General features: G+C 40.7%; 1 protein-coding gene across 3 annotated transcripts in view; it reads right to left on the minus strand.

Annotated features, from left to right (window-relative positions):
* Positions 1-2692: 2692 nt before the first annotated feature.
* CYB5A (cytochrome b5 type A) overlaps positions 2693-27383 on the minus strand; it is a 36102-nt gene continuing 11411 nt past the window's right edge. Inside the window, exons 2-7 of one of the 3 annotated variants that reach the window (XM_081262957.1) lie at positions 10704-10832; positions 8829-8913; positions 8586-8630; positions 5556-5579; positions 4514-4548; positions 2693-3074 (exon numbers count right to left, since the gene is read on the minus strand). In XM_081262957.1, the coding sequence (XP_081119083.1) occupies positions 4526-4548; positions 5556-5579; positions 8586-8630; positions 8829-8913; positions 10704-10832 (306 nt within the window). In that variant the 3' untranslated portion in view covers positions 2693-3074; positions 4514-4525. The remainder of the gene's footprint in view (positions 3075-4513; positions 4549-5555; positions 5580-8585; positions 8631-8828; positions 8914-10703; positions 10833-27383) is intronic. The other 2 variants (XR_014018282.1, XM_081262958.1) reach the window with 2 other exon arrangements.

Consider the following 27383-nt stretch of genomic DNA (forward strand, 5'->3'; position numbering starts at 1 on the left):
CTTCGTAAGGGAATCAGCTTCCAGAAGGTTCCAGAGATCTCCTAATGGAAGGGAAGCAGACACCTGCTCCAGTTTCTCACTCAGAAGTGAGAAACAGAGTTTTGGGAACCTTCACACTCTCCTAAGGGAAAAGAAGTACATTTTTTTTTTAACCTGACATTCTGGCTGCACAAACTCTAAATGTTGAAAGTACCATAAACAATTTCCTTCTCCTTTGTTCCACACACATAAAGAAAAACCAACAGCCAAGGCAACAAACTGCTAAGTCAGCAATAAAAACACCAAAGCTCAACTGTGGATTACGGCTCTGAAAATAAACAGAAGTTAAAAATTACTTACAAACTGATCCTTTCCACAGAGGGTACGTTACACTCACTTCAATTCACTTCACAGCCAATTTAGGAGCAAGGGCTTAAAAAGTACTAAAATTTGAAGATTTAAAGCCAGAAACCACAACCTAAAAAACTTAACTATTTGCAGAGGTCCTTTAACAAGTGTTGTGGTTTATTTTGAAATACACATGGGGTCATCAATTCCAGCCCTTTATCCTACCGTGTGCTTTATTCTGGGCAGTACACCTGGAGCAACGTTGAGGGCAGAGGAAATGGGGTGAGACATCAGCAGTGTCACCCCGTGCAGGACAGGCCCTTCCCCATCTCCTCAGCCTGTCCAGAGTCCAGGAGGCAAGCAGCTTCTCTCGAATATGCCACGGCATCTTATGACCTGGTTCACCACTGCCTTTACCTACTCTCACAACTACTGTGCAAAGGCGGCTTCTGATATCAGGATTCCTGAAGGCCTGCATTCTGTGTTCCTGCATCACACCCAGCACCTGGCCCCCGGCCCCAGGGCGCGAGTCAGTAATGAGCACACAAGCCTCCCTTGTTTGTTTTTTTTAATAGAGGTAAATGAGTCTTACAAGCCTAAATTGAAACTCCCCGCTCTGCTATTGCACCCCAAGAATTCTGGAGGGATTATGAGGACAGATGACAGGACCACCTGAGACAGGGCGTGGCTTCCAGACAGGACTCGAAATTGTCAGCTAATGAAAGTGATAGTAAAGGCACATATAAACCCAATGACCACACACATTGTCATTAGAGCATGTTACATTCACCTAACCATTCATGAACACAAGAGTGATAATACAAGACATTTAGAGTAAAACGTACTTGTATAATCTCTAACATTAGTAAGTTCTTGAGGATAAACTTTAGCAAACTAAACCAAGTTCACAACCATACTCTTCCAGATAAAAATAAAGGGAAAACCAGCGACAACAAAACTCTCACCAGGAATAATTATAAAACTTGAAAATAATCACTCAAGAGAAATCTTCAAGTGCCTCAGAGTTTCGTCTCCCCAGCATGGTATTACACCAGACACCCTCTGCCTTCCTAGGGGGGTCCTGGAAGTGTGGACTACAGAAAGCACTGGTAAGAAGCACCCACTGATGACCTCCAGGCCTGTGGTGTCCCACTCACCTCCCAGACAACCCTTTCCTAATGATGCTGAAAGGCCATGTCTGAGAGGACAAAACGAGGAATTTTGCATGGACAGCCACACTGCATCGAAGCTTATCCAGTCTGTCGTCACAGGCATTTTTCATTGACTGCTGTCCTACTGTGACTAACAGGCCTCACAGCCCATGCACACCAGAGCTTACTGACTTAATACCTGCCAAGTGTCAAAGTTCAGAGGTGCTGGTTTTGTTAGAGACATGTTTATCAAAATCTGAACATGAAATCCCATCTCTATGAGATGCTTTCTCCTGAAAGATGTTTCCCTTGCGATACAGCCACCTTTCCACATCCCTCGCCCAACTTTCACTGCTTCAGTGACACAAAAGGCAAAGGGTAATGCATGCCATTGATTATAAAAACCCATACTCTATTATAATAAAATGTCAATGCATTTAGCTATTTCTGAAGAATGTCACCACTGTCCAGTCCCCTAACAGGCTAGCAGAAATGTGCAGGATAGATCACATCTTGTTACAAACTTACTAGTGATCAAGAAAATTACTCCCTTGAGGTTCTATTTTTGAAAGGAAATAGCATAACAATAATACATGAGGCAGAGAACCACAAATGGAAAAGGAGATGACCCAGTCAATCCAGAGCTCTAAAAAGGAAGTAAGCCAACCAGGGTTCCTTGTGGCCCATCACCTACAGCTAAACTGCTTCAAAATTAGATAAAATGTCCCTCATCTCCTCCAACTGTTTTGACAAGTCAGGTAATTAGCACCTCCTCAGGAAATAAACTGCTTTCACCTCTGAAGGAGGACTCTCAGAACTTGGGAAAGGGTAATGCTGGGAGCCTCTGTGGGGTGATGTTTTTAAAGTGATAGAATGAGCAGCTGCTGGGCTCTCACAGGCCATGGGTCCTTGTTATGCTGCTGGCATTTTTCTATCAAAGAAGACAGGCAGTCTCTCTTATATCCTGGAGACTACTTTATCTTTTTTCATGTGTTTTAAGCAAAATAATTATTATAAATTCTTGAGCTATAATTTCTGAGCCTTTATTAATATCCTTGAAAAAGAAATGGCATTGGAAATAGGGGGTGACTGCATATGAACTGCTCAACAATGACAAGGACGCTCTAAGGGCTGTTCCCTCGCCTCAAGTCACATATGAGCTGGACCTCCATGACCAGAGATCTTAACCACTGAAGAAAAGCCTACACTGAACAGACAGGCAACATGGTGGTATATTTTAAAAGCCAGATATATTTTTATAAGATCATGCTTACAATAAGTAAATTACACAGTGATAAAACATCAAAACAAAGCTGATGAATAAAAAGGCACATTTGAAAAGTTTAAGAGTAGAAAGAACAGTTCTTTTTGTTTTGTTTCTAGTGTAGGAAGAAGAGGAACATATTAAAATTATTTTTTCAGGCGAAGGTTTCTGTCAGTCGAAGTAATTAACACTGGCTTCTTTTCTCCTTTTTCCAAAGCAGCCTTTTCCTTCTAAGGCTTCTGAGAGTCATTCAGTCCTCTGCCATGTAGAGGTGATACATCAGGGCTACAGCCAGGGCTGAGACGGCTGGGATCACCCAGTTGGTCCACCAACTAGAAAGATGCAGGAGGTGTTCAGTGCAGGAACTCAAATCCTTGCTCCTTATAATAAAAGGTTACTGTGGGCTTTTTCTCACCTCTATAACCAATTTATCTAAAAAGGCAACTTAGCTTTGCTAGAATTGAAGTGAGCACAGTCAATGAGTGCCTGAGAACACTGGCAATTGCTTTATCCTGCTAGCTTTAATCTATTTCCACAAACTTTATACAGAGAGACTCTCCCAGGAATAGGAATTTTCTTGTGGGCATGGACTACAGGTTATGAATTACAAGGTAATAAAAGTGAATATTCCTGACATGTTTTATTCTACTCACATACATTAATTAAGAATTTCAAATGACACGAAGTGGAGAATCAGAAGGCCAAGGTTCACAGAGGGGGGGGCCATTAGCCAGCTCGAAGCCAAGGGCAGGTCAGGTAGCCTGAGCTGCCCAGTGAAGGCCTCCGGGCCACAGGAGTGCTCCGGTTGCTACCTTCACCTCAGTTTCAGCACTCTGAGATTCTGTTTTTAAAACCTAATCTTGACACCTATGCTTCATGGATTTAAACTTGAAGAACTGCACATACAGAGTTCTGAGTCAGTGATCTATAGGCTTAAATTCACAAAAATGCATGACCTACATATTGTTCAGTTTTGAAGCATATAGTTTGGATTGACTGTCAATTACAGATGATGGATCAAATCAACAACAGAATGGAAAGAGCTTCAATTTAGACATGAACCTTTAAATTAATTAGCTCACTCAAAGCTCAAGCTCAGTATAAAGAGTTGAAGTACGAAAGGAACAAGTGCAACCTTGGTCTCAATGAGGCTTTTCAGTTCCCTTTAGGAGGAAGCCACACGTCGGTGAAGAGCAGATGAAGTACTGGCAGTGGGAATGGGAATATTAAAGAACACGAGAGATGGGGCAGTTAAATTTGACAGGGCCAAATACAAATATGTTGTTTTGAGCTTGGTCAAAAAGGGGCTGGGAGCCATAATATAAGTCAATAAGGTAGAGCTGCCAGAAATGTTAATAAAGAAATCTGGTCTTGAAAGCCAGTAACGTGACACTCAAGATTACTGGTTCAGCTTCAGGGCCTACTAATGACAAAGGAAGGAATCATGCCCAGGGAACTAGGCATCACAACTGAAGCTGACCATGGGCCAAGAGGGAGGACAAGGGCCTCCGTCTGGTGGAGCAGCCATGGGACTGGTTACTAGAAGGGCTGTCACAGGGGCAAGACCTGGGGTCACTGTGGAGAGCGTGTGCCACCGCTGCAGCTGACAGTTCAGAATGGCAAGCCCCACAGAGCAGAGCCTGTCAGCCCCAGGATGATCACTGAGGAAGCCATGGAAGTCAAGTACACAAGTTATCAGGGAGAAGCCCCGTCCACCTCTGACTCAGGAGCCCTCCACCCACCACCGCTGTAGAAGAAAACTACCACATACCTGGAATTAGACTCAACAGTAGTAATAAGAGATTCCTGGAACACAAGAGAAAAAGTTAAAGCACTGTCCAAGCATTTATTCCATTAACTGAACACCTGTTTTAAAATATGACCAGAGTACTTTATTCAATGTCATTTTTAAAAAATGTTGAAAAGGAAAATTATATTATAAACCTCTTTTCACTAAAATCCTAGCTTCATCAATTTCCCCAGAACACAAAAGTTTAAGAATTACGTATTTAAATTATCTAAGAATATAATCTAGATAATTTAAAAACGTCAAATACTAACTCTGATTTTTTAAAACATCCTGCACACAATAGGCACCTAAAAGCTTTGACATAGAAACTAAAAACAGAGACACGGAAACACACACACCACCCCACTGTCATCTCTACGAGGGGCAGTTCAGCTCTTCAAAAACAATAAGTACTAGTAAAAACAAGTTATTTTGTTCAAATCTTGCAGGATATTAATGTGTATCTAATTTAAATTAAATATATGTCAACCAAAAAGAAAAAATAAGAGCTATCAGTTCAAGTTCTAACATTCTACCACGTTTTCCCAGCCTGCTTTGACTCTGACCAGACAGTACCAGCAAGATTCCTGATGGGCCTCAGGGACTGCTCTGCCTGACTGCCAAATAAGCCCTGTTTTATCTTCCAGTGCCTTTCAGAGCAGCTCCTCTCTGAGTACCATAAAGTGAGCTGACAATGTCTCTGGAAAAATGCTAAGTTCTCCAAACAGCTGAAAAACTAAGGCTTGGTAAAACATGAACTTCTCTGGGCTCAAGGTCATGTTAAGAAGCATTTTTAATATTCCACACCAGCAAAAGTATTAGTGCTTCCAACAAAAGTGGCCATGAAGGAGGCAGCTTCATCAGGTCCTGCCTGCGGTTCCCAGCAGCACAGGTGTAAGCATTAGTGAAGCAGTCAGCGGTCTGCGGGGAGCACAGCTACACTCGGCAAAGCACCTGGAGACTCCAGGGAAAGGCAGAAGCCCCTCAGGAAAGTGCAAGCAATGCAGCTATGAAACCGACCAACCTTGAAACATCGCCTTTAAGATTCCTGACACAGTGGGGAAAAAATTAGTCATTTAAAAGTAAAACTTTATGTTTATTATCTATTTAAGCAATTTTAAATCTCAGTGTCTTTAAGAAGTATTCATAACTATTACAAGATTTTAAAAATTTTGTTTATGCAAATAAAATTTGCAAACATACTAAAAACCATCAAAATATGCAAGTAATGTTACTATAGTTAAAAGAAAAACACACTCAGTTCTGAAACCAACAAGCTCACTAAAGGTCAAACAGTACTATCACACTGAAAAGTCAGGCATAAACAGCAAACAGAGGGCAAACATCAACACACACCACGTCACACCAGGCACAAGCATGTACGTTTTACCAAACTTGCTGAAAGCTCTGTATAACCTCTCCCTACCCTTCTTGGATGCCATAAGAACTAATGTGATAACACTGCTATAAAGTTAGAACGCTGCTATGTTAAAACACAGCTAGCACATCACCACAAAGAGCAACAACAATTCTATAAGGAGCAGAACCTAAAGAAAATCATGTAGCTTCTTTCTTATTATCTTAGCCCTATAACCCAGGATGCTTGAGAATTAAAGCAAGCTCGAAGTACCACTTAGCACCTGGATGAAAAGTAAGTTGCTTTAGTGACCACTGCTCTGTGGTGCCTCAGTTGAGTTTGGAGATGAAGCTATCAGATCCATCCACGATGAACAGGGAGAGAAGACTCTAGCCTTTATGAAAGCTCCCCACCTGTTTACTCCTGGAGTTAATACAGGTTAACAACTAAACTGGTTAAGTCATGTATAATGACTTATGTAAATCAATGTTATGACAAGCTCCATATATAAACATGCAAAGCCCAACAAACCTTTGCTAAGTCAGTGTCATCTCATGTATAAGTTCATCTAGCTTAGCTCAGTCCTTGGTCTTTCTATGGCAGACTTTCTCCCTGAAAATACTGAGAGTGATGCTTCATGTGAAGCCCAGAGCTTTCAGAAGCTTAAGCCATTGTGTCCCATCATCCCAGATTAAAGCTTAAATATAGTATATATTAGATTTACATAATAATGAGAGTATAATTATAATACTGCAGATGAGCTCTAAATTATTATTTCCAACCTATTTTGATGCACCTTTTCTCCCTGAAATAGTTGTAGAATTGCAAACTTGGGACTTCATGGGTTAAGAGACTTCAGCTGAAAAGCCTTGGGTGTGTGCTAGACTCCATTCTGGATCTGACTTTGAGCAAGACAAACTTCATTGTTTTTATCACCCTTGGCAAGTCTGAGGATCTTACAGGGATACTGTAAGAGCCACAGAGAAATTCATATCACAATGGTTTGAAAATTATAACCAATAAAGGGTACTTTCTCCATAAGCAAAGTTGGTAGATTTAATTAAAAATGTGTAATTTCCCTGTCTACGAATATCTTAAACTGGGCAATCTGATATCAAGCTTTCCCTTGGGCAGATTTAAGCTAATAATCTTTGGTATGTCTCGGTACATCTCACTTCACAACTCAACTAGACATCTTAAGAAGCAACGTGGTTCTTTTTTTCTCTTTTATGTGGTGTTAGGGATCATACCCAGGATCGTGTGTGTGCCAGGACACCATTCGACCACCATGCTACATTCCCAGCCCAAGCAGGTAACATTTTAAGATCAGACCACAGAGGACATTTTCCAGAGTAGAGACAGATGGCAACTCAGATACATAAGTAAAAAACATCTAAGGTCCCTCTTTTCTTCTGGTAAACTGAAAGCACAAGGAAGACAGATCTAGAAAAAGTGATCATATTTCATCTGCCTCTCAGACACCCAGCAAGTTCTTGCCACACCCTCCTTCAGCTATGTTCTAATTTAAGCAAAAACTCCATAGAGAGGCTTAAAAAAAAAAAAAAACTCAAAAGTTGATATACCTATAAAGTCTCTGAAGAGAGTAACTGTATATAGTTTTAAAAGTTACTGTGCTTAAGACGGGAGTCAGATCTGGAAACTATAGAGTGGTGAGGCTCCTCACACCCTTGTTTCCTGCAGCTGAATGACTTTGCTTCAAGGTTATTAACACCCTGAACACCAGGTAGGAAAATCAAGGGTTCTATGCAACTGTTGCAAATGCCATTTAAAGTTTGAAGTCTATTTTGAATCTTCCTGGAGTACTCATATCACCAACATGGAACTTAAGACTTTTTGAAGAGGGAAAAAAGAAAATATAAATGAAATTTCATTGTACCAAACAGCACTACCCAAGGCTTTCATTGTACTGAGTGTTGAGGTGAAGATGGCCTTTACACTTACACTACTGAATTGATAACTTTGTGTTATAAATTAAAGACAAAGTCCTGTGGCCACAGCTAGGCTGTGAGTTCACCAGTTTTGGGTACAAGTTTAGTGGAGTCTTGTTTGTGCTCTCTACAGAAAACCAACCGTATACCAAAATGGAAAAATCATACTCTCCATCATTTGAAGCAGATTTTCCTCCTCAGTTCTTTAATCACAGGCTGGCAACCACTTTGCCTGCATGCACTTCTCAGGATCTTCTGCTATTCCCATCAATTCTTACCCCAGGGTTATTTTCAAATACAGAAGAGGTGGTCAGCTCAGAGGTGAGAGCTAGGAACCAGAGTGTACATGAGCGCATACTGCACACTCAGTACACCCGGGAGATACCGAGAAGGAGACAAGGGCAGTGGCCTCAAGGATCTAGGTGGAAAGGCCTCCACTCAATCACATTTTACCTTCTCTGAAAGAGAGGCTTCTGTCAAATCTTCTGGTTAAGAAGTGCTAATAGCTTTTCATAGTTTTAAAATCTATTTATTTAGTTAGTTAGTTAGTTTTTGCAGTGCTGAGGTTTAAACCAAGTGCCTCCTGCATGCTAGGCAAGCACTCTACCACTGAGCTGTACCACCAGTCCTCAAAGATATTTATTGATAATTACAATGAATAGCTCAAGTATTGAGAGTTATATAAAATAAATACACAGCTGTCCTCAGAAAACACCAACTGATCCATACTAATATAAAGTACACAAACCTTTGCAGGTCTCAGAGAGGTAAAAGACCTTTGTTTGACAGATTTTAAATACAATGAAGAGGGGCTGGGGATGTGGCTCAAGCGGTAGAGCGCTCGCCTGGCATGCGTGCGGCCCGGGTTCGATCCTCAGCACCACATACCAACAAAGATGTTGTGTCCGCCAAAATCTAAAAATAAACATTAAAATTCTCTCTCTCTCTCGCCCCCCTCACTAAAAAAATAATAAATAAATAAATAAATAAATAAATACAATGAAGATACCGCCATCCTCTGACACATTTGAGAAGGCCACACTTACCGAAGGCTTGGCTAACTTAGATCTGTCATCCTGGAAAAAAAAGAAAAAGAAAAAAATTAAGTGAAAAAATAAGGAACATTGAAAAATAATAAACTACCTACAAAAGTGCTCACTTTTAATGAGATTTTTTAAAACATTATTTAGTAACTATCAATTTGGGTTTACTATTCAGCTGTTAAACACAAAGTTTGATAAATCAGGCTTAACAGCAAAAAGGAACAGCAGATTCAGTGCCAAAAGGTATTTTCTATCTGGAGTTTCACACTTCAGAATGGCACTATGACAGTTCCATTACTCTGTCGACCGTGTGTTCATTTATTAGACTTGGACTGAGATCTTTAACTCAGGGAGCAGCTGAAAACATGACTCTTCCCCTTTCCTCTTGAACTCCCTTGGAGATGCATATCTATCCCTTAGTCATGTGATGTCCTCCATGAATCCCTGCCATCTCCCGATTGTAGGGTCATAAACTATTTAAGCCTCAGTCGAGGCTGTCAAAAACCCAGGGTGTGCACAGGCTGAGCCAGGGAAACCCTGCAGGCTAGCCAAGCAGAAGCACCAGAGCCCAGGCCTGAAACCTGCCCTCCAAACCCTGTGGCACAGGACTGCACAGAATAAGGATGGGCTGGGCCATGTTTAAGGACAGACCTCACCAATTACCACTAATTCACTTCTGGGACACACGACGATGAAAACATGGGCAAATAACCCCCCCAGATAATGAAGCCAACTCCCTCACTACATATGTCCTACCACCAAAAACAACAAAATCTTCCCCACTCAGTGGAAGTTGCTCTAAAGGATTTCCTATTCCCAGGCCTTCGACAAAGCGCCTCTTTAACGTTTCCCTCATTCAGTCATTACAGGAAGCATAGTTTACAAGAAATAAAACTTTTCATATTTTATTAAAAAATAGTTCCTCGGTTTGCTCACTTAAAATGAAGCTACTGGAAGATATTTGTTTCTCTTTAGTAAGAGCCGGCTCCTGGCAGCTCTTCCACCCCTGGCTGGCTACTTGTAACACACCAGAGCCAGGGAAGCAGGAAGGGGCCGGGCACTCTCTCTCAAGGGGCAGAGCCTGAGTCCCCCTATCTACTCTGAAACCCAGAGAACTCAGAGAAACCCTCCCAAGTTTTCAGTTAAATTCCCACAATTTAGGTGACACTTAGGTGATAGACAAGTAAAGTTCCACAAAGTCATTTAAAACTGCCACAGAAGGGCCTAAGTTCATATCCTAGCCCCGAGTTTAAAAAAAATGCAAAAGCAGCCAGTTTTTTTCCAAAAGCCAGCCAATGGACTAGAACCAAAGCCAACACTCCCAAAAGTCTTGGGTAAAGTGAGGAGGATAGTATGCTAGTTTCACATGAGGCACAGCTTATTCATTTAACAGAACACAATTTCAGAACCATGTTTAGAATTAAAATATTCTCAGACTAATGAAAGTAGAAGGGAGGTTCTTAAGAAAAATATTTTGGTGGAAAAAAAAAAAAGAAACAAAAAATGTCATACTGGGCTGATACGTCCACCTTTTAAAATTTACTGCTCCATGGACTTTCAAAGACTGAGAATCGCTTCCTAGAACAGGGCCTCGGCCAGGGCATTCGGACTGTAAGTGTCCATGAAAAACACAATCACGAAATGCAAAGACTTTAAGATCGATTTACTGATGCCAAAAATGGTGTTCTAAATCAGGAGGATTTGTTTTTGCTTTATTCCTTTCTAAGTTCTGTGCAGATTCAAATCTAAACTTAGGTTAGGTCAATCAGTAGCCTTAAAAAGGAATGAGAAAAACTCCCCTTCCCCTAAAAAAAAGTCCTTACTGGATGGAGCTCCCCGATGATGTATGTCTTGGACAGTTCTCTAGCATCAGTAGAGTGCCCGACATCCTCGAAGTTCTCCGTAGCATCACCCCCAGCTTGTTCTCTTAAGACCTCTTCTCCACCAGGATGCTGTTCAAAGGGTACATAGAATGCAAATCAGTATTTTTTCATACAAATGAACAAAGGAAGCAGCCAGCTTATTTAGCCAGTGCCTCCTCCAGAAGTCACATGTGTGACTGTGTCCATGTGTAGGTTAGCCATATTCCTCTGCACTCAGTCTGCTCTGTGAACGTGTAGAGCCTTCCTCCATTACGATGTCACACCTGGAAGAACTTTAGGCAGGTTCAGTTACATCTGTTTTGCTTTTCCATTAAGTTCTCAAAACTGCCCCCTTTCATCTGGCCCAATCTATTTCTTAAGTCTTCCACCTGAGACTCCACCTCCTACCTGTGACTGCTTCAGTCTAAGTGTGGACCTAGGAGAGGCCACTGGTCTGAAATGATAAGGGGTGGGGCAGGGTGGGCAGGCCATTTCCCTGCACAGGTGGCCCTGCTGGACAGACTGTTGATGCTCTGCCTGGGCAGTGCAAGCTTTCCAGAAGGAGGAAAGGGAAAGCAGGTAATTTGTCCAAGATGCTGCCATCAGGCTAAGGAACAACAGGGCAAAGAGCTCAGAGGTCAGCTCTACTCAAGAAGCGTGGGAAGAGCCTTTTGTGTGACAGAAGCATTTTAGTGCTTTTAGCTGCTTTAATTGGTAAACAAAGGATGGTCATAACAGCTAGGGGGATTTTTTTTCTCTAAGATGATTGACAAGGGGGTCTAGTCACTGAACATAGGTGACAAGATCTAGAGATTCTCAGGCAAGGGAAGGAGTTCTTGGACAAGGAAAAAGAAAATAAACTTCTTGGGATTCCAACATGGCGGCGGGCGCGGAGAGATCAAGTCTCTGACCTCTTCAGCTGTGCGGGCATAGGGAGTCGTAAACAACCTAAATCTGTTTGCTCAGGATCACTAGGCAATGCTGAGCTGACGTGGATCTGGGGCGAACAGTCTGGGCCTCTCAGAACACACACTGAGCCCGGATCGGCTGAATTCAAGCTCCCGTTCGCCTGCTTCCCGCAGACAAACAGCTGTGACTCAGCACTAATCCATCCAGCTGAAACAACTGGTCAGCCCTTCTGATCCTATGGAGGTAAATGCCTACTGAGCCTTCATAGGTAGTGGCCACAGGTTTGAAATGGGGCTTGGGAGAGACACTAAGGACCCACCCGTTGCATTGGTCGCCCGGCAAAGGGAAATGAACTGTCGCCATTTGCAAGAGACACCACCATGGCAGAGAACTGACGTCACCAGACTGCGGTGGAGGAGATAACTTCATTGAAACCTGCGGCTACAGGTGTGTAATTCCCTAGCCTTCCCTCTCCACACATTGGGGTAACCTTAAGGGCCCCTCCCAGCTCTCCCATAAGGGCCCCTCCCAGCTCTCCCGTGAGCGCGATAGCCAGCCTGAGGGAATCAGAGGTGGCGCGGGACCCGCGGCGCGGAACTACCGCTCCCACCAGGGCTGACTGCTGAGGCCTCTTGCACCAGCTACCGGGGGCGTGGCTACCTGAGGGCAAGTAAAATTCGCTGAGGATTCTCAGCCCCAAGCTCTACAAACTTAGGGTCTGAGGGAATGGCAAACTGGAAGAATGTGCCCAGTCGTTCATGAAAACAGGGCTCCCGGGAGCAGCAGACCTGGCGTGTAGCCAGTATTGTGGTGAGTGGCACCCGTGAGAGGGGCCTGGCTAGAGGAAAAGTGGGAAGTGACTAGACACAAGAGGAGGCCCTAGGCACTCAGGATTGGAGACTCGCCCAGTCTGGGAGGAGCTGCAGCACAGTGATTGGTTCCCGTGTATTGACAGGAGAAACTTGGCCTGGTGGGCACAGCGCCACCTACTGGAAGAGAAGTTAATCAAACTCTAAGACTGCATTTATTAGTTCTTTTTTCTTTTTTTTCTTTTCTCTTTTTTTTTGATTTGGGTTTTTCTTTCATTTTCATTTTTCTTTCTTGTTTTTTTTTAATTTTTTTTTACAATTTTTAAAAAAATTTTTTTTCTTCTAATTTTAATTTTAATTTTTTTATTATTTTTTTTAATTTCCTATTTTTTTCTTCTTTTGTCTTTTCATTTCTCTTATCCCCCCTTCCTTGAATTCTACCTGCTTACTCTCATTCTCTTTAGTGACTTCTTCCCTTCCCTTCTAATACCTTTCCTCCCAAGCATTAAATAAATTTATAGGAGTAAACAGTAACTCAGCAGTCAAACAGAACAAGAAGTAACATGAGCAGCTTCAAAAAGCAAGGAAGAAAAGGAGTACAAACAATGCAGGACAGCCTAAATATTCAGGAGGACCTAGAGTCATCAGAAAAATGGTCATATAAAGAACTCAAGGAACACCTTAGACAGATGGAATGGAACCTTAAAGAGGATACAAGACAGCAAATTCAAGCAGCGAAAGAACACATTGAGAATGAATTACATAAACAGATAAAAGAAGAAGTTAAGCATCTTTATCAGGAGATAGAGATTATAAAAAATAATCAAACAATAATTCTAGAAATGAAGGAAACAATAAACCAAATTAAAAACTCAATTGAGAGTATCACTAACAGAGTGGAGCAAGTAGAAGCCAGAACGTCAGATAATGAAGACAAAATATATCATCTTGAAAACAGTCTAGCCAACTCAGAAAGGCTGGTAAAAAATCACGAGAAAAACATCCAAGAGTTATGGGATAACATAAAAAAACCAAACTTACGAGTCATCGGGATAGAAGAAGGTACAGAGATTCAAACCAAGGGAATGAGTAACCTGCTGAATGAAATAATTACAGAAAACTTTCCAGAAATAAAAAAGGAAACAGATATATAAATTGAAGATGCATACAGGACACCGAGCACACAAAATCACAGTAGACCAACGCCAAGACACATTGTTATGAAGATATCCAATATACAGAACAAAGAGAAAATATTAAAAGCTACAAGAGAAAGGAGACAGATTACATTCAGGGGTAAACCAATAAGGTTAACAACGGATTTTTCATCACAGACACTGAAAGCAAGAAGGTCATGGAACAATGTATTTCAAACACTGAAAGACAATGGATGCCAACCAAGAATTCTGTATCCAGCAAAATTAAGCTTCAGGTATGACAACGAAATAAAAATCTTTCATGATAAACAAAAGTTAAAAGAATTTGCAGCGAGAAAACCAGCATTGCAAAGCATCTTGAGCAAAACACTACACGAGGAAGAAATGAAAAACAATAACCAAAACCATCAGTGGGAAGTGCCTCAGTAAAGACAGAGGGTGAGGGGAAAGATAATCATGGAGAAACAAACTAAATTTTTTAAAAAAAGGATAAATAATCAAACATGGATGGAAGTACAAACCATATATCAATAGTAACTCTGAATGTTAATGGCTTAAACTCTCCAATAAAGCGACATAGGCTGGTATCATGGATTAAAAAAACAAATCCAACAATATTCTGCCTCCAGGAGACACATCTGATTGGAAAAGACATACACAGGCTGAAGGTGGAAGGATGGGAAAAAATATACCACGCACACGGTCCTCGTAAGCAAGCAGGGGTGGCCATCCTCATATCGAATAAAATCGACTTCAAGACTAAGTTAATCAAAAGGGATAAAGAAGGTCATTATGTACTGTTAAAAGGAACCATTCACCAACAAGACATAACAATTATCAATATTTATGCACCAAATAATGGTGCTGCAACATTCATAAAACAAATTCTCCTCAAGTTGAATCAAATAGACCACAACACAATAATTATGGGTGACTTCAACACACCTCTCTCACCATTGGACAGATCCTCCAAACAAAAGTTGAATAAAGAAACTATAGAACTCAATATCACAATCAATAACCTAGACTTAACTGACATATATAGAATATATCAACCATCATCAAATGGATATACTTTTTTCTCAGCAGCACATGGATCCTTCTCAAAAATAGACCATATATTATGCCATACGGCAACCCTCAGTAAATATAAAGGGGTAGAGATAATACCATGTATTTTGTCTGCTCATAATGGAATGAAACTGGAAATCAATGATAAAAGAAGGAAGTAAAAATCCTACATCACATGGAAAATGAACAATATGTTACTGAATGATCAATGGGTTACAGAAGACATAAAGGAGGAAATCAAAAAATTCTTAGAGATCAATGAAAATGCAGACACAACATATCGGAATCTATGGGACACAATGAAAGCAGTTTTAAGAGGAAAATTCATCGCCTGGTGGTCATTCCTAAAAAAAAGAAAAAACCAACAAATAAATGAGCTTACACTTCATCTCAAAGCCCTAGAAAAGGAAGAGCAAAACAACAGCAAATGTAGCAGAAGGCAAGAAATAATTAAAATCAGAGCGGAAATCAATGAAATTGAAACAAAAGAAATTATTGAAAAAATTAACTAAAAGTTGGTTCTTCGAAAAAATAAATAAGATCGACAGACCTTTAGCCATGCTAACGAAGAGAAGAAGAGAGAGAACTCAAATTACTAACATACGGGATGAAAAAGGCAATATCACAACAGATGCTACAGAAATACAGAAGAAAATTAGAAATTATTTTGAAAACCTATATTCCAATAAAATAGAAGATAGTGAAGACATCAATAAATTTCTTAAGTCATATGATTTGCCCAGACTGAGTCAGGAGGATACACACAATTTGAACAGACCAATATCAATGGATGAAATTGAAGAAGCCATCAAAAGACTACCAACCAAGAAAAGCCCAGGACCGGATGGGTATACAGCGGAGTTTTACAAAACCTTTAAAGAAGAATTAATACCAATACTTTTCAAGTTATTTCAGGAAATAGAAAAAGAAGGAGCTCTTCCAAATTCATTCTATGAGGCCAACATCACCCTGATTCCGAAACCAGACAAAGACACCTCAAAGAAAGAAAACTACAGACCAATATCTCTAATGAACCTAGATGCAAAAATCCTCAATAAAATTCTGGCGAATTGAATACAAAAACACATCAAAAAAATTGTGTACCATGATCAAGTAGGATTCATCCCTGGGATGCAAGGATGGTTCAATATACGGAAATCAATAAATGTTATTCACCACATCAATAGACTTAAAGATAAGAACCATATGATCATCTTGATAGACGCAGAGAAAGCATTCGACAAAGTACAGCATCCCTTTATGTTCAAAACATTAGAAAAACTAGGGATAACAGGAACTTACCTTGACATTGTAAAAGCTATCTATGCTAAGCCTCAGGCTAGCATCATTCTGAATGGACAAAAGTTAAAGGCATTCCCTCTAAAATCTGGAACAAGACAGGGATGCCCTCTATCACCACTTCTATTCAATATAGTTCTCGAAACACTGGCCAGAGCAATTAGACAGACGAAAGAAATTAAAGGCATAAAAATTGGAAAAGAAGAACTTAAATTATCACTATTTGCAGATGACATGATTCTATACCTAGAAGACCCAAAAGGGTCTACAAAGAAACTACTAGAACTAATAAATGAATTCAGCAAAGTGGCAGGATATAAAATCAACACGCATAAATCAAAGGCATTTCTGTATATCAGCGACAAAACTTCTGAAACGGAAATGAGGAAAAACACTCCATTCACAATATCCTCAAAAAAAAATAAAATACTTGGGAATCAACCTAACAAAAGAGGTGAAAGATTTATACAATGAAAACTACAGAACCCTAAAGAGAGAAGTAGAAGATCTTAGAAGATGGAAAAATATACCGTGTTCATGGATAGGCAGAACTAACATTATCAAAATGGCGATATTACCAAAAGTTCTATATAGGTTTAATGCAATGCCAATCAAAATCCCAATGGCATTTCTTGTAGAAATAGATAAAGCAATCATGAAATTCATATGGAAAAATAAAAGACCCAGAATAGCAAAAGCAATTCTAAGCAGGAAGTGTGAATCAGGCAGTATAGCGATATCAGATTTCAAACTATATTACAGAGCAATAGTGACAAAAACAGCATGGTACTGGTACCAAAACAGGCGGGTGGACCAATGGTATAGAATAGAGGACACAGAGACCAAGCCACAAAGTTACAACTATCTTATATTTGATAAAGGGGCTAAAAGCATGCAATGGAGGAAGGATAGCATCTTCAACAAATGGTGTTGGGAAAACTGGAAATCCATATGCAACAAAATGAAACTGAATCCCTTTCTCTCACCATGCACAAAAGTTAACTCAAAATGGATCAAGGAGCTTGATATCAAATCAGAGACTCTGCCTCTGATAGAAGAAAAAGTTGGTTCCTATCTACATATTGTGGGGTCGGGCTCCAAATTCCTTAATAGGACACCCATAGCACAAGAGTTAATAACAAGAATCAACAAATGGGACTTACTTAAACTAAAAAGGTTTTTTCTCAGCAAGAGAAACAATAAGAGAGGTAAGTAGGGAGCCTACATCCTGGGAACAAATTTTTACTCCTCACACTTCAGATAGAGCCCTAATATCCAGAGTATACAAAGAACTCAAAAAATTAGACAATAAGATAACAAATAACCCAATCAACAAATGGGCCATGGACCTGAACAGACACTTCTCAGAGGAGGACATACAATCAATCAACAAGTACATGAAAAAATGCTCACCATCGCTAGCAGTCAGAGAAATGCAAATCAAAACCACCCTAAGATACCATCTCACTCCAGTAAGGTTGGCAGCCACTATGAAGTCAAACAACAACAAGTGCTGGCGAGGATGTGGAGAAAAGGGTACACTTGTACATTGCTGGTGGGACTGCAAATTGGTGCGGCCAATTTGGAAAGCAGTATGGAGATTCCTAGGAAAGCTGGGAATGGAACCACCATTTGACCCTGCTATTGCCCTTCTCGAACTATTCCCTGAAGACCTTAAAAGAGCATGCTACAGGGATACTGCCACATCGATGTTCATAGCAGCACAATTCACAATAGCTAGACTGTGGAACCAACCCAGATGCCCTTCAATAGATGAATGGATAAAAAAAAAAGTGGCATTTATACGCCATGGAATATTACGCAGCACTAAAAAATGACAAAATCATGGAATTTGCAGGGAAATGGATGGCACTAGAGCAGATTATGCTTAGTGAAGCTAGCCAATCCCTAAAAAACAAATACCAAATGTCTTCTTTGATATAATGAGAGCAACTATGAACAGAGCAGGGAGGAAGAGCATGAAGAAAAGATTAACATTAAACAGAGACATGAGATGGGAGGGAAAGGGAGAGAAAAGGGAAATTGCATGGAAATGCAGGGAGACCCTCATTGCTATACAAAATTACATATAAGAGATTGTGAGGGGAATGGGAAAATAAACAAGGATTGAAATGAATTACAGTAGATGGGGTAGAGAGAGAAGATGGGAGGGGAGGGGAGGGGGGATAGTAGGGGATAGGAAAGGTAGCAGAATACAACAATTACTAATAGGGCATTATGTAAAATTGTGGATGTGTAACCGATGGGATTCTGCAGTCTGCATTTGGGGTAAAATTGGGGGTTCATAACCCACTTCAATCTAATGTATGAAATATGATATGTCAAGAGCTTTGTAATGTTGTGAACAACCAATAAAAAAAATGTAAAAAAAAATAAATAAAATAAATAAACTTCTTAAACTGAGTTTGAGTATCATCTCAGATTCAAATTCACAACAACTGAACAAAACCAATCTCCTCTGTATAACTGAGTATAGTCAGTTCTTAATTTCTCCCAATAATGGGAGACAGAGGCTCTGCTACTGTAGAAAAGTGGATAATGATTCTGTTTTGAAATTTGTTCCTGCTCCTTCTGGGAGAGAGAGTGTTGGCTAGTAATTATCATTCACTATGTGAACTTGGGAAAATAACAACATTTAGCTCACATAGTTTTATAGGCTAAGTATGAATATATGTGTCTGGTACATATCATATGCTTGATAAACATTACCCAGTATGTTTTTAAACATTTCCAACATCACTAAGGATCTTTCCTCTATGTATTCTGAAATAGTGACATATTGGGTCAGCATTTCCCAATTTCCGAAGTGTCTTCCACGGGGGTCATTTAGATTACACACCCCCTGTGATGAGCACACTGGAGCTACAAGCAGCTGAAGGGCTTAACTTGAAGCCACCTTGAAGCTTCTGGATGCAGCTCCCAGGCTGGGGCAGTCAGAACAAGGCTGGGCTGATTCTGCAATAGACTGCACAGAGAAGCAGTGAGGTGGGATTCAGAGTGACTCACTTACCCAGCACCCTTCAGTCATGAATCCACAGACTTGCTCCTCACCTGATGGCTCACGAGTCAGTAACTAGTCACCCCCATTCAGGACACGAAGATACAGGGGTAGGGACCGAGGAGCAGAGATAGAATGCAGAGCCAGAGGTAAAAGGGTCAGAGTCACAGCAGGAACGTCCTGTAGTACAGGGCCTCCCTGGGTTCAGGAATGGGGAAAGGCCAGCCCTGGAGCCCAGTCAGGGCTTCCAGGCCACTTTAAAGATTTTCATCTTCTCCTGTGACCAACAGAAACCACTGAAAGAATCTAAGCAGAGAAGGTAACAAAATCAAATTTAATTATGAAAATATAACCCAGTCATCAGGATGCCAACAGACATATAGGGAAAGAGAGTATGAGGGAAGACTATTCTCTAAGGCCATTACAGTGACCCAGGCAAGAAATGATGGTAGCTCAGCCCAGGGCATGAGACACAGAATTAGATGAAAAGGTGTGAATCGGTGAGAGATGGAGTGAGATGAAGAAGGGTGAATGGGTTAGAGAGAGATGGAGTGAGATGGAGGGGGTGAAGGCACATGAGAGATGGAGTGAGATGGAGAGGGGTGAATGGACATGAGAGATAGAGTGAAAAGGAGATGGGGGAATGAGGGAGAGGAATAGAGATGAAGAGGGATGAATGAACATGAAAGATGGAGTGTGATGGAGATGGGGGAATGGGTGAGAGTGATGGAGATGAAGAGGGAGGAATGGACATGAGAGATGGAGTGAGATGAAGAGGGGTGAATGGACATGAGAGAGAGAGAGTGAGAAGGAGATGGGGGAATGGTGAGAGAGATGAGATAAAGAGGGATGAATGAACATGAGAGATGGTGTGAATGGACATGAGAGATGGAGTGAGATGGAGATGGGGGAATGGGTGAGAGTGATGGAGATGAAGAGGGATGAATGGACATGAGAGATGGAGTGAGATGAAGAGGGGTAAATGGACATGTGAGATACAGTGAGAAGGAGATGGGGGAATAGTGAGAGAGATGAGATAAAGAGGGATGAATGAACATGAGAGATGGTGTGAATGGACATGAGAGATGGAGTGAGATGGAGATGGGGGAATGGGTGAGAGTGATGGAGATGAAGAGGGGTGAATGGACATGAGAGATGGAGTGAGATGGAGAGGGGTGAATGGACATGAGAGATGGAGTGAGATGGAGAAGGGTGAATGAACATGAGAGATGGAGTGAGATGGAGAGGGGTGAATGGACATGAGAGATGGAGTGAGCTGGAGATGGGGAAATGGGTGAGAGAGATGGAGATGAACAGGGGTGAATGAACATGACTGATGGAGAGTGATAGAGAGGTGTGAATGGACATGGGAGTGAGATGGAGTTGGGGGAATGGGTGAGAGAGATGGAGATAAAGAGGGGTGAATGAACACGAGAGATGGAGAGTGATAGAGAGGCGTGAATGGACATGGGAGTGAGATGGAGTTGGGGGAATGGGTGAGAGAGATGGAGATAAAGAGGGGTGAATGAGCATGAGAGACGGAGTGTGATAGAGAGGTGTGAATGGACATGAGAGATGAAGTGAGATGGAGATGGGGGAATGGGTGATAGTGATGCAGATGAAGAGTTGTGAATGGGTGAAAGATGGAGGGAAATGAAGAGGTGTGAGTGGTTTTAGAGACGAAGCCAGATGAAGAGGTGCAAGTGGGCTCTAGAGACAGAGCAGATCATAGGACTTTCTGATAGAGTCAAGGTGGTGGGACAAAGAGGCAGCACCAGGATACCTCCAGTGCTTGTTTCATACAATTGAAGGGACAATGGTACCAACTCCTGAGCAGAGAACAAGAGTCTTGAAAAGAGACCAGGTTTAGGAAATAAGCTGATTACTAGAACACCTCCCAAATACATGGTGTCTACATATATCATTAGCTTGTAATTCCTTTGGTGTGCTTTTTCAAAATCTCAACTTTATGTTACTCAAATATATTTTTGCTCCTAACAGCACATATAAATCAGGAAAACTAATATAAAATTGGAAATAGAAGAAGTAGTTTTATTTTTTCATCTATTATTTAAGGGTTATTTATAGGAAAGTAAAAAGAAATAGGTTTTAAAAGATTAAAGGTTAGAATCATCTACAATTCATCAGACATTAATTTCCACATTTCGACCCAGTTATAGATACTCCCAAAGAAGACTTAGTACAAGCTGAGCATTCCTAATTCAAAAATCCAAAGTCCTCCAAAATCTAAAACTTTTTGAGCAACAACATGATGCCACAGTGGGAAAAAACACATCTGACTTCATGTAATAGGCACAATCAAAACATAAGCACACTAACAATATTTTAGGTTACACATATACCTTCAGGTTACATGTATAAGAAGTATATGAAATAAATAAACTTTGTGTTTAGACTTGAGGTCCTATGCCTAAAATACCTCATTATATGTATGCAAATGCTCTCATCCCAAGCATCTCTAATAAGGGACACTGAACTTATACCTCCCATATTATAAACATTTAATGTTGGCTTCTAGCTCCTGAAATCACAGCTGGCTATACTGTTCATGGTATGAGAGTGTTCAGCAAAATTTCCCACAGTGGAAAGGGATGATGATAGTGTGGTCTAGGCTGGTTGAACAAAGGAGATGCAGAGAGGAAGAGGTTGAAATGCCTTCTTCACCTAACTTCCAGAACAGGCTCTCCTAGCTGCTACCCAGGCCACCAGGACAAACCCAGTCTCTACATGCAAAAACAGGAGCACCCTGGGGCTCAGTCCTTGGCCATGTGCCCTTCTCTACCCATAGGAGTTTTCCTAGTCATCTTATCTAGTGATCCACTTCAAAAATCATCTAGCCCCTATTGAGTGAAGTTGAGTAAAAACCTCTGACTTCCCCAGCTCCAGACTCCTCCCATGTACAAGTCTACTTAACACCTTCATTCAATATTCAATACACATCATATACCATGAACCAAATGTTTCACAGACAAGCCTTGGGTGATTAACTAAAGAGGATACGTTTCCATCCAGTCTTTGCCATTTCTTACACAGCCCTCCTGTTCACTGGGCATTCCTGGGGGCTGCCAGTTTATGCTTCGGCAGTCCTCAAATTTGCCAAATTCCTTTCCCATGTCAGAAACTTCCTGCTTGGGATGATCAGCTACCAGACCCTTGTAAAACTTCATCTCACTCACACTGCGCTCCAATGGCAACTTTTCAGAATCCTGCCCTGACTTCCCCATCCCAAGTGGCCCACCCCATAACCCTGTAACACCTTCTCTGCCTAGTCTTGTTTTACTTTCTATCAAAGCACTTATTACTGTCTGACATTATATTCCATGTCAAATTCTTTGTAAGATTCATGGGGACAGAGACTTTTGTCTGTCTTGTTCATCACTATTTCTCCTATACCTAGTTCAAAGCCTAAGTATTTGTTAGATAAATGAAGGAGATAAATAGGTCTTTACACATTGATTTTGGAACTATAACATATAACCAGCTCAGTAGTTGATATGAACTTGCTCTTTCATTTCAACCAGTTCATACAACCCTCCTTACCCCAAACTAAAATAGTTCTTACTAGTCAGTTCATGACTTCATACTTAATCAAAAGAATGCCTTGTACTGCCTGCTATATACAAGGCATTGTGTGGGACACAGGAAGTACATGAAAAACTCAATGTGATGGATTCTGAAGAAGCATGCAATTCATTTGGGGTAAAAAAAAAAAAAATTAACAGAAAAGACCTGTGGCCTTCTCTGATACAGCTTCACAGTTTTGTCTATCCATGAATGACCCAAGGGGTCCTAAAAATGGAGTTTCTATGTGTGCACTATTACCACTATGGCACAAATGAACTGTGCTCACTGTGACAGCACAGAAGAGCCCCTCAGCTCCCTGGTATGTCATACTCTCTCCAGCACCCATGTCACAGGGCAGGCAGATGACTCTCATCTCTTTTCTAATTAAAAAAAAATTCCCCCCAGCTTTATGAAGGTATAATTGACAAATAAATTTATTTATACCTCTGGTACACAGTGTAATGTTCTGACATACATATACATTATGAAATGATGCAATCAAGCTAATTATCCTATCCATCACCTCACACACTTATTGATTTTTTTTGCAGGGAGAACATTAAAGATCTACCCTCTTAGCAATTTTAAAGTATATGCCATTATTAACAACGTTACCATGCTGCACAATACATCAGCACAAAGCAAACTGCTCTGGAAGAAAAAGCTTCTGCCAACTGACTCACTCCACAGGAGAGGCCAACATACAAGGAGCAGATGGCCAAGGACCAAATGACTGCTCTGCGACTATGGTAAAGGTTTTAGATCAAGCCAGACCTGTTTTGCCACCTTTCCAATCCTAGGGCATTAAAAGGTAAGAAAAAGTTCTTGCCTGTATCATGCAATAAAAGCTTACATAACATCGTTTATTTATATTAATGTAATGCAAATGTAAAAATTTATGGCTTTAGTTGTTACAGTCACTAAAGGTCTAAAGTAGTCTCTTAACCTTTTCAGTTACACTGTATTTGAGAAATACATCTGTCATCATACTTGTAATACGAATAAATAAGGCAAGAAACAGAATGTTAAATGAAGGATATCAACAAATTCAAAGAAAAGATAAGTCATTTCAGTTAGCAACAAAATAAATCTCAATATGCTGAATGACAGGGAAAATAAAGTTATCCTTCTGTTCATTAGCTGGTCAATCCAATTAGTAGCATTTGCTGAGCCTGTGTGGTATGTGATGATATAAAAAGTACACACTTGGCTTTCCAATTTAAGAGCTTTTAAAAAAGAATAAAATATTATAAAACTGAGGAATTATTCCACTGCATACAAGCATCTACAATGAATTAAACACTATTTACAGACCTCCATACAATGCTAACAGATTCCCATTTTACCTTTCATTAATAGTGCCATGCAAATATTTTCTGATAAACACTGCTGAGTAACCTGCTGTGAAAAATCAACACACTTGGAACTCTGATCAACATATCACCTTTCTTATAAAGTACGCTATGACCCTACCCGCTCTACCTATTTCCAATAAACCCTAGTGGTAAAATTTTGCTTTAATCTGAAAAACACTGAATGTGGGAGGAACCCTTCAAGGGAGATGCCAAGGTTATCAGAGTTAGCTCCAAACATACACGTCCCTCGAGGATTGTAAGAATCCTTCATAACCCAGTTCTAGGAACCTCAATGAGAAGACACATGGCCTGACTGAACTACAGAGCTCAAAAGAGCCCAATTTTTCATACACAGAAGGAAAAAATAAGTATCAGAATAAAATAGCTGAAAGTGCTCCATAAGAGCCCAACTGTACAAATACATCAGGTGCCAGCTACAGAATAAGAATAATTGTATAGAATAAGTACAATTATAAAGACATGATCTTGGGTTACTTATGTATGTCAAGAGGCCAAAAATGATATAATAGCAAATGAAAGTGATGCCTCAAATCCTTTTTAGAATGAGGTCAAAGAGAAATGTTAATTAAAAGAATGTGCCTTATATGATATGTCAAGAGCTTTGTAATGTTTTGAACAACTAATAATAATAAAAAATAAAATAAAATAAATTTGCAAGTGTAAAAGGAAAAAAAAAAGAATGTGCCTTGTTAAAGATTTCACAGTATCCAGGATTTTTAAAACTGCAGGAAAATTCTATTTCATAATTAATAGCAGGCACTAAAAGTATATCTATAAAAACTGAAAAGACATAAAATAAATTTAGATGCTACTCCTGATACAAATGATTTCAATAAATCACAAATTCTTAATATGAAAGCAATAATCTCAAGAAGAAAGATGTTGTTAGTATAGTCAGACACCCCAGATTCAAGTATGCAGCCTGCAACCACCATTTATTTACTCAGAAACTGCAAACAGTTTCTAGGCCCATTCTTCACTTGTTTGTTTTTATCATCATTTGAAATTTCCTTAGACTCTCTATAAATAAAATGATTATATTTTTGTAATTATCCTTGCATATATGTTCCCCTTTATCACAAATAACTTAAGAAGACTGTCTCTGACTTGATTCAGAAAGGTATTTTTACTTAGTGGTTGTCCTTAACCCCTAGAATTCCTATACTTAAGTAGCTTTGGGAAAACGCCAAGGTGAGATGGTGTTTATGCAACAGGAAAGCCTTGAACTCTTGTAGATGAAATCAAGTGGGCTTCTCATACAATGCACTCCTTCAGTCACCAGCTGCTGTCCCTCTCTCCTGTCCTTACCCACTAGTAGCCCTCTTACACATCATGGCTGGAATAGTCATCCTAGAAGTATTTTGAATTTTTTTGTACCCTACCCCAAAATAATGAATTTCTGCAGCCAAGGCAAGTGCCTCTTGAATTTCTCAATTAAGTGATGACTTTTCTAAATAGCACAGGTGTCTTCAACAGAATAACCAAATCCAGTTGGGCAAGCCTGCTCCTTGTTGCTCAAACGTGTTTCTCCCTTCCTCCACAATACTTTAAACTTTTAGTTGAGAACAGCCAGTCAGGAGAAATACTAAGTTATTTTCCAGCCTCCCCTGCAGCTGGGTATCCATGTGATTACGTTCTGGGCAATGGAGGCAAGCAGAAGTCTGTGGGACCTTCACAGACCTCCCATTTCTTGCTGCTCCCCATCTGCCCTCTTCTTAGTCCTGCTGCCTGGGATGGGGATGCTGCCCTTAACATCAGAATGAGGGGCTTGCCCCAGGCTGGTGGGGAAGGGGGTGAGACCTGCGGACCCACAACCTGATGACCCAGCTATCACATAGCCTTGGCGAGCAGCTGGCTTCTTGATGACAATGCATTAACTCCACCCTTGCTTAGGCACAGTTATTTGGGGTTCCTCTGAATTATACTACACCAACTATTTACCAAAGTACACTGACTGTGGGAGGAACATAAGACTCAAAATGTGAAAACCCAATTCAGAGCAACTGTCTTGACACAGATCAAACCATCCTAACTGTTAAGGGAACATCTGGATGAGTGACTCAACAGCTTAGAAGTCTAAAAATGAAGGAAGTTTTGAAAAATGATGCAGGCCCCTTGGGACAGCTGGAGTTCGGAGAGAGGGAGCAGACCAGGCGAACAGCCACAGAGGAGCCGGAGCTTGAGCGACAGCCGGCAGGCTGCAACGCGCCTGGAGTCATGGTAGAGGTTAGAAGAAAAGCAGCTACATAAGGCCGGCACCGAGTGGTGCATGAGCAGAGCCACACCGACCCCGACCTGGAGCGGGCCTAGGGCGCCCGCAAGCCTACAGGAGGACAACACAGTCGGCCAGAGCCGCACGACACCTGGCGCGGCACTCAGCCGTACAGCACACCGCGCCAGGGCTGCACAGCCCTGGCGGCGCGGCAGTGTCGTCGAGCACGGCACCATGGCGGCACGACACTGTCGCTCACCACAGGTCCATCCCTGGCTCTGGCCCTAACAGTGAATCCCTCCTAACTTCCTGAATAATCTGACCTCACTGCAGCTATAAACCGAGATCTAGAGCCAAAATCTAAGTGAAGGTTAAAAGCCCCCAAAGTTTACAAGGGCCTCAGAGACCAACATCCTAAATGTATAGATAGGGAAAATGGGACCCGGAGAAGTGGTGCCCACGGTTAATTCAGGCGGCAGGCAGGGCCAGACCAGGTTTCCGATTTTTGGTTCCCTCTCTCATATTTTTAGTATGCAAATTAAATGTTCATTTTTGTTTCTGAACAAGGAAGTTTTTACGTAAAAGTTATCTTATAAAGTTCCTCAATAAATATGCTATGGGAACTTTGGAAGGAAATCTCTCTTACTTTCTCAAAAATTCTTAACTTGCTCTACGTTCCTGAAATTTATCTACAAAGAAAGATTCAAAAGATGCTTCTAAATTAGGGCTACAACTGGCTACAGGGTGCCCCTGTAAGAATGCCAGAAGTCACAGACACTTATTATACAGTACTGCAATGTGCATCAAGTCGTGTCCTGTCCTCTGAGGGTTTGCTTAAACAAGCAAAGACTGAACAACACACGTGCACCAACAAAGGAACAAACAAAACTTTTGCCACTTAAATGTAATCCTCTGTGAACCCAAAGTCCAGCAGTTCTGGAGTTTTACCTGGGATCTTTCTTTCCAAACACTTAATACTGCCAAAAGAGGTGAAGCAAATAGATTGTCCAAAAACAATGACTAGGCAAAAAAAAAAAAAAAAAAGGTAATTAAAGAGATATCTGCACTAGTTAAAGCAAAAAATACAAGAGTTTGGAGGACAAACAGTTCATACAAGATTTAAAATGAAATAAGATAGCCTATTCAGTTTTTTTTTTAATCATTTCTGGATTCCATTTTCCTAAGACAGCAAAGGATTATGGCC

The sequence above is a fragment of the Spermophilus citellus genome (genome assembly GCF_964194105.1).
Source record: "Spermophilus citellus genome assembly, chromosome: 12".
Classification (NCBI taxonomy): Eukaryota; Metazoa; Chordata; class Mammalia; order Rodentia; family Sciuridae; genus Spermophilus; species Spermophilus citellus.